General features: G+C 37.4%; 1 protein-coding gene across 1 annotated transcript in view; it reads right to left on the bottom strand.

Moving 5' to 3' along the window:
• Nucleotides 1-17,905, bottom strand: part of LOC149285296 (ephrin type-A receptor 6-like) — a 314,092-nt gene that overhangs the window by 93,598 nt on the left and 202,589 nt on the right. The window contains exons 6-7 of the mRNA XM_089495515.1: nucleotides 7,260-7,422; nucleotides 3,632-3,740 (exon numbers count right to left, since the gene is read on the bottom strand). Coding sequence (XP_089351641.1) covers nucleotides 3,632-3,740; nucleotides 7,260-7,422 — 272 coding nt within the window. The remainder of the gene's footprint in view (nucleotides 1-3,631; nucleotides 3,741-7,259; nucleotides 7,423-17,905) is intronic.

Here is a 17,905-nt window from a genome sequence, read left to right on the forward strand (position 1 = left end):
GAAAGTTTTGTTTTAAGGGTATGGCTAGGGATAAGCTTTACCAAGCCATCTATGAGAGGCAACATGGAATATATGCACACAATTAAATCTATAAATACATTTTCTAGTTTCTACTCTTGCTGGTATGTCTACTAATTTCTACACAGCAAACATTCTGAGTTCCTAGAAAAGAGGGACACGAGAGGAGGAAAGTCAGAGAGATCTGGAAATTTAAGAAGGCTTTCACTTCTAAAGAAGGACACCTTATTCTACTATTATTAAAGGAAACTAAGCATGATGGTGGTAGAATGGAAAGCATTCTTCTCGGAAAAGTGAAAACAATCGCCAACAAAAAGAAAATCAGTGTAAATGAATGCATAAAAAATGCCTCAGTTTAATTTTCTTTTCTCCAATTGTCACATTCGCACTGTATTAAATAGTTCTCAGCTGATTATTAAGTAATTGCCAATGGTAACACAATAAGTCAGGCTTTTTGCCTGCATTTGTTGTAAGCTGGCATGATGCAAAAGTAGAATTAATATAGGAACTCATTGTAACATTTCTTTAGCATGTACACAAAGGCAGTATAATAAAAAGACCAGGAGATGTACATTATATAGGACAATAGGCCCACTGATTGTAAACATTATTAAATGTCATTCTGTGCACAGCACGCAGATTTGAGCGGTTTAAATTGTTTGGAATGGTGTGGACATTAGCAAGTCCAACGAAATATTGATTTCCTGTGCTGCAGCACATGTAGACATTTTAAATGAATGTATACTACAAACCATAAGCATGTAGAGAATTGTTACACATATTGCCTAGGGCCACAATAATTATTGTTTCACAGGCAGTGTTTTAAAAAAGATATTTCCACAAAGTTGTGACTTAAAGTTTGATAGCCTGGAATATGCATTTTAGATGAGCATCTAGGCCTCTTCCAGGAACAATACTGGTACAAGTAGCTCCTCAAAATAATAATCTAAGAAATCTACCCTTGATATACTGGAGCATTAAGATTTCCCTCCACTGAAAGAAAAGGGTCCAACCCTTGATAAATAGCTTCATATCATTATCCATTCTCCACCATACTTTACAGTTGGCTCACTGCAGTTAGGCAGGTAACGTTCTGCCAAACCCAGACTCCCCCATCAGACTACCAAACAGAGAAGCGTGATTCATCACTCAACACAACAAGTTTCCACTACCCCAGAGACCAACGACGGTGTGCTTAACAACACTCGATCTGACGCTTGGCATTGTACTTGGTGATGTGAGGCTTGCAACACACGAGATGTCTTATCTAGATTGCACCACTCATCAAGGGTGGATCTATGTAAATGCCAAAGGATATATTTTTCATATATAGGTGAAACTCAGTATTCTTTTGCAACCTCAATGTCAAAGGTGTGACTCCTTTCGAACATTCATATATTCCATTTTAAAATGCAATTACCAGATGTGTGTGAAGGATATAACTGCTACCTTTCAAATTTTAATGAGACTTTTGTATCTAAGATATTTTGTAAGAAGATAAAAAATACATATAAATTATTAAGAATCATTGGAACTAGCATCAAACTGATGCCAATTAAGATGATTCAAACAAAAAGTTTGACCTTTTCTACTATAAAACTTGTTGAATGGCCTTTAGCTCGCAGAAAGGAACATAACGGTTGGCAAATCTCCAGTCCATTTCTAGAGAGAATATGTTTCTTTTTCTTTAACAATCACCGTATGACACTTCGTAAAAGAGAAATACTACTTCTTGTAAACGAGTTCCTTGCTAATCATTTCAGGCACTTATTCTTGGTAATTAGTATGCTGAACAAGAAATAACAGTCTCCTAATTAAATCATCATGAAGGCACTTCACCTTTGACAAAAGCAGAATGAATTCATAAAAACGGCCATGAAGTCAAGGCACTGCAGAAGAGAAACTGTAACACTCATCTATAAATGACATATGATATGGCAGAGAAGTTTAATGTTGCACAGCACTGAATACGTATTAAACAGAGAAACAGTTGGGGATAATGTACTAATGTGCAATAAAATTACTCTTCCTATGGAGAATCTGGTTTATAGGTTAATTTAATGTAGACTATGTAGTGTGTTTAAAGTGAGAGGCAGGCCCTGCTATCAAAAACTGACCAGCTGTAGGGCTATATTTGCTAAGCACAATAGAAACGGAGGTTTCATGATATTTGGAAGGCTACCTGGAAGAGTCTTCTGTTCCACTAGCGAACAAGAACCATAGGGCACGACTAATCACATATGTATTACTTACTTATATGAGGAAAGGAAATAAGTGTTATTTGCCCATAAACCTAGGCATGTTTTTTCCATAGTCAAGAAAGGGGAACACCACATATATTTTAATGGACCACTGAGCTATCATATGCGTTTAACAAAAACATTAAAAATGACAATACACACAATTGACAATAACAATGACATACATCGAGTACTACCAGTGTAGTAACTCCACTCTGCTTGTGCTAAACACATGTGTAACTGGTTTCATTAGTATGGGTTCTGTGCGCCTACTGGGCAGCGGTTTGTCATCCACACACATGCATTCACACTTCTACATAAACTATGTGAGGGGTCTGGCCTTGCTTTTGTGGCTTCGTACGCATTGCCGAATTTACCAAAATTGATAAATTGCTGGATACACGAGCGGGTAGGGTAACAGAGGGATGCAAGTCTTGGGCAGCGCAAATAGTGCAGTTAGAGTATTCAGATATAAGAGCAGAGATATAGGGCAGTGTAGAGTTATTAAGGGCTCTGTAGGTCAGGTATAGGCATTTGCATTTTATTCAGGAGGATATGGTAAACCAGTGGAAGGACTGGCTTAAATGGGGAGAACATTAAGAACAATAGAATAAGAAAAAAAAACTAGCAGAGGTGTTCAGATTGGTGAAAGACTGAAGTTAGATAGGGAGATAGGTCTATAATTTATACCATACGTATTACACTATATATTGTTCTTTTTTGTTTCCTTATTTATAAGCATGCTGGATACTCAATGTGTATACTCTCTTCAGAAGGGTATTTATATGTTATTTCCATTTCACTGATTGATTGGTTCACGTATATTTTTATTATTTTTTTGCGCGCAGACACTTTTTGGGTATTTTACATCAAGTAAGAGACCACTAATGATGATAGACTGTTGCTCCGACAAAAATAGTTTGTGTGGAAAGTTGTAAAACAGTTATATTTTAAGCCAGAACTAACCAAAGCTTAACTTTTCTTTTTAGAAACACCAGTGCTAATAATGGCTTCCTTCTACAACTAGGCATGAAACCTGTAGCATATGAAAGAACAGTTACAGTGTGGCGAGATGTTACTTTTGTCCTTGGAATTTTGTCAATTGTCGGTGCATTGGCTGAGTAGTTTTCAGATGACTAGGGCTAGGATTAAAGCTTTTACAGGATCTGTGGGTCACAGGCAAATGCATCCCTGGATTTTGTGAAACGTGCTCATGCATACATTATGCATACACATGCAAGATGGATTTGAAAGATGTTATCTTTTAATTTCTGACACATACATGGTTAACAAGAAAGTTGCTCTTAGCTCCAAAATTACAGTCTAAAGATTTCAGTGTTCAGTTAATACTCATTCAACAGAAAAATGTTTACCTCCCGGTGATAAGGAAGAATAAAGTGAGGATGACCAGTAGAGTAAATCCTCCAACCGCAGCTGTAGCTATTACTAGAATCTGTCCTTGTTCTGCTGCCATATCTGATGCTGTAACAAACAGGAAAGAGAAAATGTTCAGCTACTATGGCAAAAAGGAAGGAATAACAGTGGCAAAATGTATCCATGAAATCTGGATTATAACACCCATTAACTTGCTACCGCCCAACATGGGCTACCCCTTGATTTTCACAGTGCCCTATATAATTTTAGTGATCAGATAAGCCTTGTGTTTCACTTAACACAAAACCATTTGATGCAGGATTTATCCCTTTTATGTAATCTCAAAATCATTTAGGAAAACTCTTAAAACAAAACCATTTGGCTTACTTTGCCTGCTCATTTTCACCGATGTAGAAACTCAGAATTTAATCCCGTGATGCATCCAGGCCTAGGCTGATTTGGTCTGATCCTAGGGTAGGAGGTCTCTTTTTTGCGATAAAGCTTCACTGATGTCCCTTTGTACAATGGACTGCTTATTGCGGAGCTCCCCTCGCAACCTATGTATGCTATAGAGGCTGTGCCAACTCAGTGCAACCTCCATAGACTGACTGCATATCCCAGCGCTCCATGTCTTAAAGGCACACATCACTTTTTTGTTGTTATATAAACTTATTCCTGTAGACCATGGAGCAGCGCAGTTTAGTGGAGTGGGACTTGACAGAGCTAGGAGATAGGCTTAATGGGTTAGTTTGATTTCTTTGGTATAAGGTGTTATGGGTTTTGTCACAGTGGTGGGACTAGATTGGTTAAAACACATGCTAGAGTGGGTTTTTGGTAGGGATAACTAATTTGACTTGGTTCAAGTTGACATGGTAGGTTTCACGCTGGACTGTGGCACTTTGTAAGTGGTAGGGTGGTAACAGTTCTAACATTTATAATATTGGGGGTCACTGTCATTATTTTACTGTTGGGGAAATGTTGTTATTGTTCAATTGTGATGGTCAGTTTGATAATGACTTTGGTAGTTGGAAATCTTCAATAAAGCTATATATTTTCCATCTAACATGTACATGTCTTTATTAGGGAACTGGGGAGTTTGGGTTTTGGTCATGTGCTATGCAAAACTAAGACTTTCAACTTAGTAAAATCAAAAACAAATTAAATAAATTAAATAAATGTTCTTATTCAGGTAAGATCTGAGACTAATTTCACTAATTTCACCCAGAGGCCATGATACTACAGCGGAGGCCTTGTTACAGTACAAAGGACAACCAGAACTAGAACCAGAACAGAATTGTGTGACATAGGTTAAATTTTGTTTTTATTATTATTATCTTTTATTTATATAGCACCAACAATTTACGCAGAGCTTCTTACAATACATATATTCAAGGGGTATGACAAGACTATAATTGACAGACTAAGACAATGCATCCTAAGGGTGATTCGATGTGTCCTTTAATTATGCATACTTATAAAAATGTATCATGTTGGACAGCCCTGTAGTATACACTAGTATACACTTACTATGTTTCCCCATTTAAAGGAACCTCCTAATAAATGGGGTCTGACCACCATGTTGTACTTACAGCACTGTTCAACATCTCGGGCCACAACAATATATTTTACATATTTATGTACAAGTGGGAAAACAGAACACATTAAAAACTCTCAAGATTAACAATGCAAGACTTGAAAGGGTTAATCACTTGACCACTTTTGTAGCCCGTGCCCTTGAATGGGAAATTATCCAATTATATGCTTTACCGGGTTACCAATAATTATTGGGTATTTGTTGCAATACACTGAAGTAGCATTTTATGGGATTTCAATTGGCTCATTATTTGAGCCATATTAATTGACTTTAAATTTTAAATGTAAGTGGGTGTGCTGTGATTAAAAGGGTTAAACAAAGGGTGAAGAATTAGCATAGAAAGTGAAGTACTTTATCTAGTGGAAGAGAACAGCTTTAAAAAATGTATACATTGTACGGTTGATTTAAAATGGCTTTTTGGTGATGCAAGATCAGCCATTTGTGGATCTGCTTTGTAACTTACTATTAATAATAACTTAAAAATGGAATTTGTTGGCTGTATGCGGCTGCTCCTGGTAATGATGCATCTGATTCTATTGTGAATTATTGAGGCGGCACAAATTGCGTTCCGGAAAGAACCTTGAAGTAACTACCCCACACTGCTCATTCCTGCTGTATGTTTTTTTTTGTTTTAATGAGACATATTTTATATAGGCAGCAATATGCAACTCAGCAACCATTATCGGTAGCAGATATTAATCCTTTAAATGTATAATTTCTGAATAAAAGCTATCTCTTATTTTCTCAGAGAGAGAACAATAGCACAATTAAATTGACTCCAAGCATGTTTGGTAGCAGAAAATTGTGCCTATTTTGCATTAATTTTAATTAAGTTGAAAAGGAGTACTTTATAATATATTTTCTAAAAATAGGATTGTTTGCAGAAGTTCTAAAAATAGTACTATTTTAAGTGGGTTCTTATTAACCTTTACTTATTTAATAAATGTCTAGTTTTGGTTATTTTTCGCTATGTTAGATACATACATGGGGACTTCACCCTCAGCTAGTTATGCCCAAGTATAACAAGAAGGTAGTTCCATAATGTACGTTGTTTCCCACGTTTATGGCCAGACTGGAGATAAACAGTCACCATGGGACTTTAAGACCAGCAGCTGATAAATGATGCCCGTGAGGCTACCGCAGGAGGCACACTGGAGGACCAGATCTACAGTGTTAGCGCCAGTATAGGTAACTGTGTTGTACCAACAGTCGCTGGCTCAAGGTTTGCCAAAAGGGCCAGTCCAGTCCTGTTGATGACTACTGGTAGATTTCTGTAAGGAAGTACCATCAGTTGTGCTGTTTACATGTGTGTGATGTGCAAGCGCATGTACTGGAGGAGCTACCAAGGTTCTCTCCCCTAGTAGCTGGGTTTAGAATTGAACCTTGCTGGCATCCATCTTTGCCAAAAGGACAATAAGCTGTTCTGCCAATTGTTTAACGTAGAAACTGATTAAAAAAAAAATATTCAGTATCAGTGATGTTATTATTTTAGGGTAATATACAAACACATAGTCTATTGGGGAATTTTTCTATTTTGTGATCTAATGCCATATTTGGTACAATATAGGTTCAGTTACTCTGTAAAAGAGTTTTTGTATAATATCAATAAAATAATATCTAATACAATGGAATGTTCAAACAGCTCCCAGAAATTATTTTTTAATCATGCAAAATGATGCATTCATATGACATCATTTGTGCTGGGTACACTTAATTGTCATCTGACACAAAAGCAAGCGTTGATGCCATGGAAACTAATATGGTTTTCTAAAGTTTTTGTTGTTTTAACGTGATCAAAACTTCAGAGGAAAGAATAAAATGACTGATCAGTTAAGGTTTATTTACTTAGCACACCAGAACTAATCTTTCAAATAGAACCTCTTTGTATACTGTAGGCCTTTCACGTCAGAGCCATGTTGAGTTAAGGAGTAGTCCTACTTTGGAGTTGTAGTGTCGCAGAATCTGGAGAGGCTGGCCGCCTTTCTATAACCTATATAAATACAGCACCGTGCACAGTAGGTCATTAAACTTACTTTCATCTCCAGTTTCAAATTCAAATTTGTTACTATAGCCACTATATCCAGCAGCGGTCCTGACTCGAATGTGAAATATATACTTTGTAGAAGGCTTGAGACCTGTGATTATAACACTGGGAGCTTTGGATCTTGTGGATGAATAGCTCAGCTGTTCATGTTCCTGGGGGAAAAAAAATAGGTACGATTAAAAGGATTACCCAAGATATTGTCTAATCTAAATTGCAATACTCATTTTCAACTTTTCTTTGTGAAATGCATAATGCGTTTATGCAACAAATGCGCTTCAATATGACTTTTTTTCCACCTTTTTTTAAATTTGAATATTGTGCTTTTGATTCAAGGCGTGAAATGAAGGTGCTTTAGCAGCCCACAGCATATATCGTCATGATAAACTCAGTTTTGCAGTTAGAATGATATATTGGTTAGTAAATCTAAGCAAAATGGTATAGAATACTGAAGCTTTAACACCCTTGGGTGCCATCGAAGTGTGCAAAATTGGGTTTAATCACTAAAATGTGACTGGGTTTGCAGTTTCAACTGACCGCTTAACTTCACATTATAAAGGGTCATCCCAGCCAAGTTTCTACTACAACCAAGGTTGACATTGTTCGGCATAATCAATAGTTCAGACTGCTTGGTTACAGCTAAGAATTTAACTATGCACTATAAAGGGCCGCTAACCAGATCATCCCTAGGTTTGGTCCATTCTAATGCATAGTGAAATTGCAAACCCACGTTTTATTGAATAAATCCCACAGTGGTGTTTATTCACTAAGCTAAGAGTTGCAGGTGAAGAAGAAATCACATAGTTGACTACAGATTAGTTAACCACAGATTATATACGGCCAACTCAGATGAGGTTGACTTTATATAATAGATAGCGAAGTTAGTGATTAACATCATAGTTTAGTGAAAAAACCCCATTCAAATGCAATAAATGACACACACACCGATTTGGCATTTGAAGGGTAAAGGCCAATCGCACAGTGCCATCACAGGGATGAATGACAGAGGTGTGAGCTTTAAGTACCAGTTACTCACTTCTACCCGCAGGTAGTGCCAAAATGCCGGCGCTATCCGGGGGTAGGCCTGTTGGTGAAAAAGAAAGATGCATACCATTTATACAATAGCTAACTGCACTTTAACTCCTGTTTATAAGTGTAACTGAGACATCAGCACTAAGAGAAAAGTGTTTATTTAACAAAAAACATCATCAATAATTCAAACGCAGTAGTATCAAAATGTTATGTGCAACTTTATTCTAGGAAGTGAGAAGTGCTTTGAAATAAAAATGGTTTACTGTCAACATATTCATTAGCCAGGACAGAGGACCACTAGGTATTGTACCATAAAACAGATAAGATACAACCTAATATTTAACTTCTGCTTATATAACTGGTATAATTTACACATATAGGCCACCACAGGGAATATACCGGCTCTAACTACCATTCTGATTTAATCCTAGAGCTACCTATATCAGTAAATTATACCAGTTATATAAATGAAACTAAAACACTACATTGTGTCTAATCTGTTTTATTATTATTATTATTACTTATTGTTTTATATAGCGCCATCAAATTCTGTAGCGCTGTACAATGGGTAGACAGGACATTACAAGTAGCATGTAACATAACAAATCGACTAACAGAGACAACAGGTGAGGAGGGTCCTACTCAAACGAGCTTACAGTCTAGAGATACTCTACTTACCACGCACAGTCTACAAATGACCCCATCCAGCAAGAAAGACTGGATTTGTTAAACTGGTACATTGTTATCCATCTGGATATTGTATTTGCAGGCTATTTTTCTCTGGTGTAAGGACATACACAAAAATATCTTAGAAGGCTTCAGAGATTAGCAAAGCACTGAACCCTCCACCGAGACTGAAATGGTAAAACGATCATTATTATGTAGTTCATACTACAAAAACACATTGCAAAACCAGATGTGGGAAACACCCCCATTTAAAGGAAAAATGGGCGGGGAGCAGGGCTTGTCAAGACCACGCTCCCACGACCTGGAGGATCCGGGGCTTAACCCGGAGAATCGGTGAAGCAGTGCTCACCCAGCAATCTCCAGGTCAAACCCAGAGAGTTCCCAGGTATGCCAAAAAGTCACGAGAACACAGGAACTAGGGTGCAGAATTTTTTTTTATATTTTAATGTAACAGAAAGTAGTTTTTCACTGAAGGGCTGGCTGGAGAGTCTGCCTGTGATTACATGAAGAGAGAGAGAAGCAACTGAGGATGCCTAAATCCACAAAACAACTGTGGTTAGTTCTGCAAGATGTTTGGCACAACCTACATGCTGAGTTTCTTAAAAAAAAACTGTCTGCAAATGTGCCTAGAAGAATTGATGCTGTTATTGACATAATATTGATTTGATTTAGATTTTTCTTCTGTTTACTCACTTTGTATGTCATATTTTTTAAAGCATATATACTTTACAACATTTTTTCTCATTTATATATATATATATATATATATATATATATATATTGTGACAGAAAGCAGGGGATGATAATGGAGGGAGTATACATATCCCCTTATAATTTGCAGGGTGGTTACCCACAATAGTTTCTACTAGCCCCAGGGAGATGTATTGTTAAGAATGGAATTATGTTATTTGTGTATTTTGGGTCCCTGGGGTGGAGCATTTGGAGAGTAGGGCGGGTCAGTGCTCCACTCCACAGTTTATGAGCAGCCGAAGACCAGCAGGTGAGAATCCAGTCCGGAGATTCACGGTTACTCTCCTAATACTCACCTGTTTCTACTAATTAATGGGAGAGGCAGTTAAATAGCCTCCTGATCTGAGGAGAGAGGAGAGAGGAGCAAGGCTTTTTGTTTTGGTTTATTTATTTTCTGTAATGCCTGTGGTGATAAAATAAAACAGGCCCAGCCTTTTATTTTTACCCTCCTCGTGTCTGAGCCGTCTCTGCTGCCTGGTAGACTGTGTGTGAGTGAAGATTCCCGGACAGAGTACCAGAGTGAACGGGTATTGTGTCACAATATATATACTGTCTTGAAGTTTGGGTTTGTAAACATCTCCATTATGCTGACATTAGTAAAAGTCTAACACGTTACAGGCATTGGAGAAGAAACTATACATTTGGTGAAATTAAAACATAAATGCATTCATAATAAAGCAAGTGTCATCTGATGTAAACCTATATCATCTGAATAAGAAACAACTATCATTTTCTGTGTAACTGATGTTATGTCTAAGAGTGGTATTCGATAAAATTAGCTTTTTTTTCTTTACGCTTAAATAGCTTTTTTTCGGTTGCAGAAGGTAATTCAGGGACAAGCAGAAACCAGGGAGAGAAGTCTCCGTCAGAGGTCTGTCTCCTGAAAACACTGACATCTGGTCATTCATACCATGGCATGGAGGCCTAGAGGCCCACAAACAGAACAGATTTCCAAGATGGTATATGAAACACACTGATGCACAGTGTTAATTGTTTGATATCATGATATCCATGTCAGGGATGGAGGCCTTGTTGTCTTTTCTTTCATCTATTCAACACTGAATTCATATCCATAGATCTCATAACAGATGGTACTCCAAACACACATCTGTGACAGAACAGTCAGAACCATTTATTAAAAAGGCACTTGCATGACAACTTTCCAGCATTGTGCCAAATGACAACTACATACATCTTCATATCTGTAAATTCTCAGTGTTTGTCCCGGGGTCTCCAGGAATCAGAGCTCACGCTGGACCACTAGAGCAGTCTTATGCCTAATTTCTTCTCACCTTCATAACTACTGGGGACTTGCCCTCTTTAAAAGGTGACATACATTGACAAAAAGAGCTCTCAGAAGCTCACTTAATGAGCATCTGAATATGGCATCCCCAGTTAAAAAATAAAACTAATTATAGTTTTCTCTAAGATTGTTTAAAAAGTTAATATTTTAGTCCATATTTAAACTGGTGGACATGTACAACATGATCACTTGTAGTCTAATAAGTTCTAGATCCGCTGCTTTTAGAAATGGGTATAAGACCCACTGAATAGGCTCAAATAGATGAGCTCCTGCCTTGACCAGTCATGTTATAAGCAGTGAAAGCAAATAAGACTTAAAGTGCCAGTGCCGCCTCCAGTCCATCCCTGGTTATGGTAAAGAAAATGTGATCCAAGGTGTTCAGATTTGCTATGATAGCCACAATGCTCCTTCTAGCATCTGTTACAATGGAGTTTATGGCTACAGAAAAAATAATAATCAATATAAGAATATAAATGGCAATTTCCCAGTTAAAAATAAGCTTGCTGATCAAGCAATTGATGTTTGGTCAAACTTTAAAAAAGTAAACTTAGCATGTTCATTGTGAAATATATTTCTTTTTGCAATTGTATAATTGGATTCGGTTAGTGCCAAGTGCAGAAATCAGGTTCCATATACATAACCGCGCTGAAATCGGATTCTCTTTGAGCTAGTAAAATATTTTTGCTGGAAAAAAGTTAAAAAACCCACTGAAATATTATTTTTAGCTACTAGAATTAATTTTACTAGCTTGATTTATGTATTAGCCCTAGGTGGCCTAGGTGAGAATTAGCCATGGGTACAAAGAAGTAATAATTACAGAAGGCATATGCAGCAGTGCCAAAATTATTGGTCCCTTCTGCAGGCCGCAAGGTTTGCCCCCATAGGCTTTAGGGGTCTTTGTCTATTTTATCATAAGTATGTTACTTTAGATTGCTAAATAGCAGCTGTCTTATTCTTCAGCCAATATACCTGTTATTTCATGAGATAATTTCCCATGCTGAATCAGAATCATTCCTTTTTATGTTTAGTTTCCTCTGTGAATCTTTAATCAAAAGCTGTCGTTATTCTTCAACTTTATATGGTCTCAATGATGTCTTTTATTACCCTATCAGCTCAAGGCCACCATTAACTTCACAGAAATTTAACTAGTTGTTCTGATTCTCTTTCCAATTGTTATACGAGGAAACCACGTCTATGTGGAGATGGGAAGTGAGATGATTGCTCTAGGTATATGGCGAGTAAAATAAAGGAAAGCACATAAGCCTTAGAGGTAAACAATCTTACTGATATGCAAATGTATTTAATTTGTTCAAAATAATGAGGTTATTTAAAATCATTGATACATTTGCTAATATATATGGTTTCTCATTTGCTTTCCAATATTTGTGCTGAAGGTGCCATTTTGTTACGGAATCAGGCACCGCAGGTGATGGACCCACAATGCAGAAATGGCGAGCAAATCCAATAAACAAGCCGGGATCGAGGCAGGCAGCACAGGAGCGAAGTCAAACAACAATAGCCAAGGTCGGGACGGGCAGCGCAGGATCGTAGTCAAAGAACAATAGCCAAGGTCGGGACGGGCAGCGCAGGATCGTAGTCAAGGAACAATAGCCAAGGTCTGGTACACAAGAATAGCAATCAAAAGGCACAAGCGAAACAAACACCCCGAGAACAATGATTTGGACTCGTTGAACGGGCAAGGAAACACAGGACCAGGAAGTTTAAATAGGACCAATGGCGGGAAAGCAGGTACGATGACGTCATCGCGACCGGCGCAAGAGAAGCGCCGTCGCGATGACAACGAACCAAAACAAACCCTACTGCCTGTGGTACCTCCGCGAAAGACGCGGAAGCGCCACACAGGCAGGGGAGGAAGAGACAGCAACCGTGGACAGGCAGCGGCGATCGAACACTCGATCGCCGCCGGCATGTCCGCGGCGGCTAACCACAATCTCCTCTCTGCCTGTGCTGCCGCCGCGAGCGACGCGGCGGCGCCGCACAGGCAGAAGAGGTACTGGTCGGGCGCCGCGAGCATGTAGCGGCGGATCGTCTCTTCGATCGCCGCTGACATGTAGCGGCAGCCCGATCAGGACTGACAGTGGCAGGAAGGCGTGCCTGCCCGATACACACGCCCCCTCGTGTGCGCGCCGCACGCACGGCAACACACGAGGAGGACGGGCGCGAAGGACGCCGAGGGACCCCAGCCGGCCGGGTAGGTACGACACATTTCCTTTGATCGCAGATGAGTCTGCAGAACTGTATGGGGTCACAGCGACCCAAATAAGAACTGAACACAAGCAACCTTACGTATAATTTTCACTGAAGAAAGCAAATACGTTGGCCCAGGGAGGGACAGAAACAAGCTTCTTCAAAAATGGTAGACAGGTCGGACTAGTTCTTTAAGGCCAGTGGCTGCCCAATGACTCTAGTGTGGCCAATGGCTGGATACGCAAGTATGTTCTTATCAATTTCCCGTCCTCAAGTTCTCTCCCTTCTTTGGATAGTGCAAGCAGTACCTTTTGCTTTTCCAGGAATCATCACATGAAGCAGCCTTTCTAATAACATGTCTTCTATGACAATGTTTAAAATGGGAAACACAGGAAACATAACTAGAACCAGATAATCACCCTGGGTACAATCTGGTTTAGGAAGCACTGATACTGTAGCTGAGGACAGTTATATGGTTACTGTTTGTAATACATTAACTATTTGGATAATAATAGCAGGAGTGTCTCTCTGGTTTTATGATCCTTGCACAAGGCCCTGCTTCTGGGCCCTCACAGGGGTTCTGCTGTAGACTTAAGAGGGTGCAATGGGCAAATGCACCTACTTCCCTTCATTTGAAACGCCTGGATTTTTTTTTTTTTTTATTACATATAAAAATTGACCAATACAAACATATAAAAAGACAAAATCTTCCATTCCCATATCTCAAGGGTAAATTTGCCAAAATAATATATCTAACATACATACAAGTGACGGTAAATTGGGATAGTTATAATCTAATATTGTATCCAGTACGGCGAGAGGGAGGAAGAGAAAAAAATAAAAATAATAATAATGGTAATAATAATAATAATTTGCCAAGGTTATATAGAGTCTCTATTAAACGCCTGGATTTTGTGTGCAAAATGTTGCAAAGGAATAGTTCGTACAAGCCTAAAAATGTTGTATTAATTCTCAATAAATACCTCAAGATAATGGTCATTTTCTTAGTTTATATCTGCCCTTCTCTTGCTTCAAACCAACCTTGACCATTCCCAATTTACCAGTCATACAATTAGCTGAGGAATATTATGGCCTGAGACATGGTATGGCCCTTAAGATAATGAGGCTTCCCCAGGCCGTGGTATTTTAATTCAGCAAGCTACTATGCTAATCATGTATTACATAGCAATAATCATGAGCAAATGCAGGGTAATTTAGTCATATGTGTATAAAGCTATAAAACCAGACAAGTTGGAATAATTATGGTAGTTACTGTTAGGTGGCTAAGCAAATTAGGGAATTGTATATAAACACACACTTCAGCTATTAAAACAAAAGTGGTAGTTTATGAAATAAGAACTAACAGTGATAAAAATAATAGTGATCAGGCTCTAACAAATATACTAATAATTACTATAACAAATGTTGATAAATATATATATAAGTGAAAATAAATAATGCTGCAAACACTAATAGGGTAACCCCAAAATACCTATAATAGACAAAATATAATAAAGTGTTGCGCCTGTTATAACTGTGACAGTGAAGTACTTATCAATATAATGTGCAATATAAATGAACGAAAAACAATACTTATATTGATTTTCCAGTCTCCATTCGTTGTGTCAAAATATGTTTCCGCAAATATATGTGAATCAAGTGTATCTTTTGTATAGTGTTTCACTCACATGGAGATGAGCAATAAGTTTGCTCTGACTTATTGAATTCTATGGTAAAGGAGTTTCAGCTCCGTTCCCGCCGAACAAGTTGTTTCAGGACGCCCTCTCCGAATCATTTCTTCGAGTATTGTACCGTCCACGCAGCAAAAATGCGGGTAGAGTCGATACGAGAGATAAAAAACGCAGGGAGGTGAAATATAAATGTATATGTAATATTAAAAAAAAGTGCAGCATGGTTACATTTAAAATAACAATCTGTAGCGCGTCTGAATTTCTCAATTCCTTTCCAAGGCAAACGACTTTCAGGTATAGCGCGATGACGCAATCCAACGTAATGCGTGTTGGATTGTGTTGAATTACGTTGGATTGCGTCCTTTACCATAGAATTCAATAAGTCAGAGCAAACTTATTGCTCATCTCCATGTGAGTGAAACACTATACAAAAGATACACTTGATTCACATATATTTGCGGAAAGTACTATGATTTTTTAGTTTTCATATATGGAAACATATTTTGACACAACGAATGGAGACTGGAAAATCAATATAAGTATTGTTTTTCATTCATTTATATTGCACATTATATTGATAAGTAATTCACTGTCACAATTATAACAGGCGCAACACTTTATTATATTATGAAATAATAACATTTCAACTACATTGCAGGGCAAAGTAAAAGCTTCCAGCGACTCAAATCAAGATCATGCACACAACAGCTGTCCAACATTACCACTGTATTCTCCATCAAATGTTTCCTACTTTGATGAGGGAGGGCTGGTCTGGGAATGAAACAGTGGTAACCTAGAAATAAAGAACCAATAGTACTGTGCCTTCAAAGACAAACACCTGTCTTCTGTAGCATCATCAGTGGTGTATTTAGGTTTTGTGTTTCCCTAGGCCTGACTAAACTCCCGTGCCCCTTATCTTTATTTTTACATTTATTTTTTTTCCCAACTACACCTCTTTCTTTCTGTATTTTAAGCATGGCTACTGAGTGCCTACTTGTAAATTTTGTTTTTGGCATGTACGATTTCAAATATTTTATCTGATATAATATCATGAAAAGTGTAATTTCAACGATTTCCATCAAGATCAATCATCCTTGTCAACTATACTAGAAGGATCACAGACACTCAAATTGGTTAAGTTAGCACATTGTCAGTCCATGACATGAGCTGTAATGCCATACCAAGGCTTCAACTGCTGTTACTGTATATTCACACACCATTTGTGTCATCCATACAAGAGAGGGTCAGAATACATTTAAACATGTAAATCTTTTATACTAAATGGCTTGCTGAGCATAATGGGAACTGTAGTCACCATAGCCGGCGTGCCAATGTTAGGGTTTAGGGTCAACTTTTCTTAAAAAAAATACTATCCATAGTCACAGGTCATGATCAGTCTGCAGGGGTTAAGCCAAAAAGCGGTATGGTCATTCTACATAAAGATCCCCCTCAAGTTTGAGCTATAGCTGCTCATTTAGAGAGTGTATGTAAACATGCATAGTTTAATCTCAATCCAGTTTGTACATTGTTAGGGATATTAATGAGACAAAATAGGCAAAACCAATATTTCGTCACACACACAAAATAACGATGCTACCAAATATTGTAGTACCACATCCACAATATTAATTTAAGGAGATACCCTATATTTTATCTCCGATCCTAAATTCTTTCAGATCGCCGAAAATTATAATTCAAATTAGATAGATATCGCCACGATAGTCAATAAAAATATTATTTATTGTAAACACAATTTATAAAATATCTATACGAGTCACACAGTGCATAATATAAAACACAAAATTCTTAAAACATGTCAAAAATAAATCAATTCAAATACAGTATATTATCGATAGTTATCAATATGAATTATTTTATGAGTCTAACACACAATTAATTTCCAGTCCACTCAGCAACCAAAAATTCATAATAATCAGGGCAGTAATAAAGATATCACTATTTCTCTTATCTTAGTTCAACTAATATGACAAATTAAAAATAATTTGTTTGTGTCTAAGAGTATTAGTGAAGTTCCTAATAGATGCAAATAATGTATATATTCTTCGTCTATAGGTAAAAATACCTTTTCATTATTGTTATTATCACGGGTTATAAACTGCAGTCTCACAAGCCGTCATATACAATAATGCAATATACTATTTCCCGGAAACAGGGAATTCTATACGAAGAAGACAAAATTCATCTCTATTCAGAATAATAAAACAATTATATTTACCACCACTTGTTGCTGTTGTCCAACTGGTCCTTGTAGAAATTAATCCAGATTCAGTGGCAAGAAATTAAGTGGGAAATTAATTATATAGGTTAGGACTCCCAAGTAACTCTAAGAGTGAAATATGGTGCCAGAATCTTAAGATTCCAATTCTCTGGGGTAAATTTGGTGAATAAGTCCGTCAGGGTCTGTCCATTTCAGGGTGCGATCTTTTTTTCTTTTCCTCCCTTTTTTATTAAAGACATAAGCTTTTAAAGACAGGGCTCATTATCGTAGCCTCCACCTTTTGATTGGAATTCTCCAATCATAACAGTGGGTTTTACCCATTATAATTAGGATTTTTACTCATATTTACACCGTTGTAATTTCTTAATTTACCTGTGAGAGACGCTCTGGTCTAAGAATTAACTTAAAACCATTACATATGTGTTTGGAATTTATCCTTGGTCACCCTAATCGCCAAATGTTACTTCCTCAATAGTAACTCAGGTCTTGGTAGTCTTACCATGTATCCCCCATTCTAAAGACATGCAGTGTCTACTCCTTAACTTTCTCATGGAAGATAACATTAATTGTATCATATATACACTGAAACATCATTATACATGAATACTCCTTTATTCTCAATTATAGAGAGAACAAGGACAAAAAGAAATAATCACTATATGATTAAATTAAATAAAATGGATCTGACTCCATTTTGTGTTCATGTAAAATACAGAATATGTGGAATA

This window comes from Sceloporus occidentalis, unplaced genomic scaffold (assembly GCF_023333645.1).
Source record: "Sceloporus occidentalis isolate IW3139 unplaced genomic scaffold, rSceOcc1.0.p SCAF_81, whole genome shotgun sequence".
Lineage (NCBI taxonomy): Eukaryota > Metazoa > Chordata > Lepidosauria > Squamata > Phrynosomatidae > Sceloporus > Sceloporus occidentalis.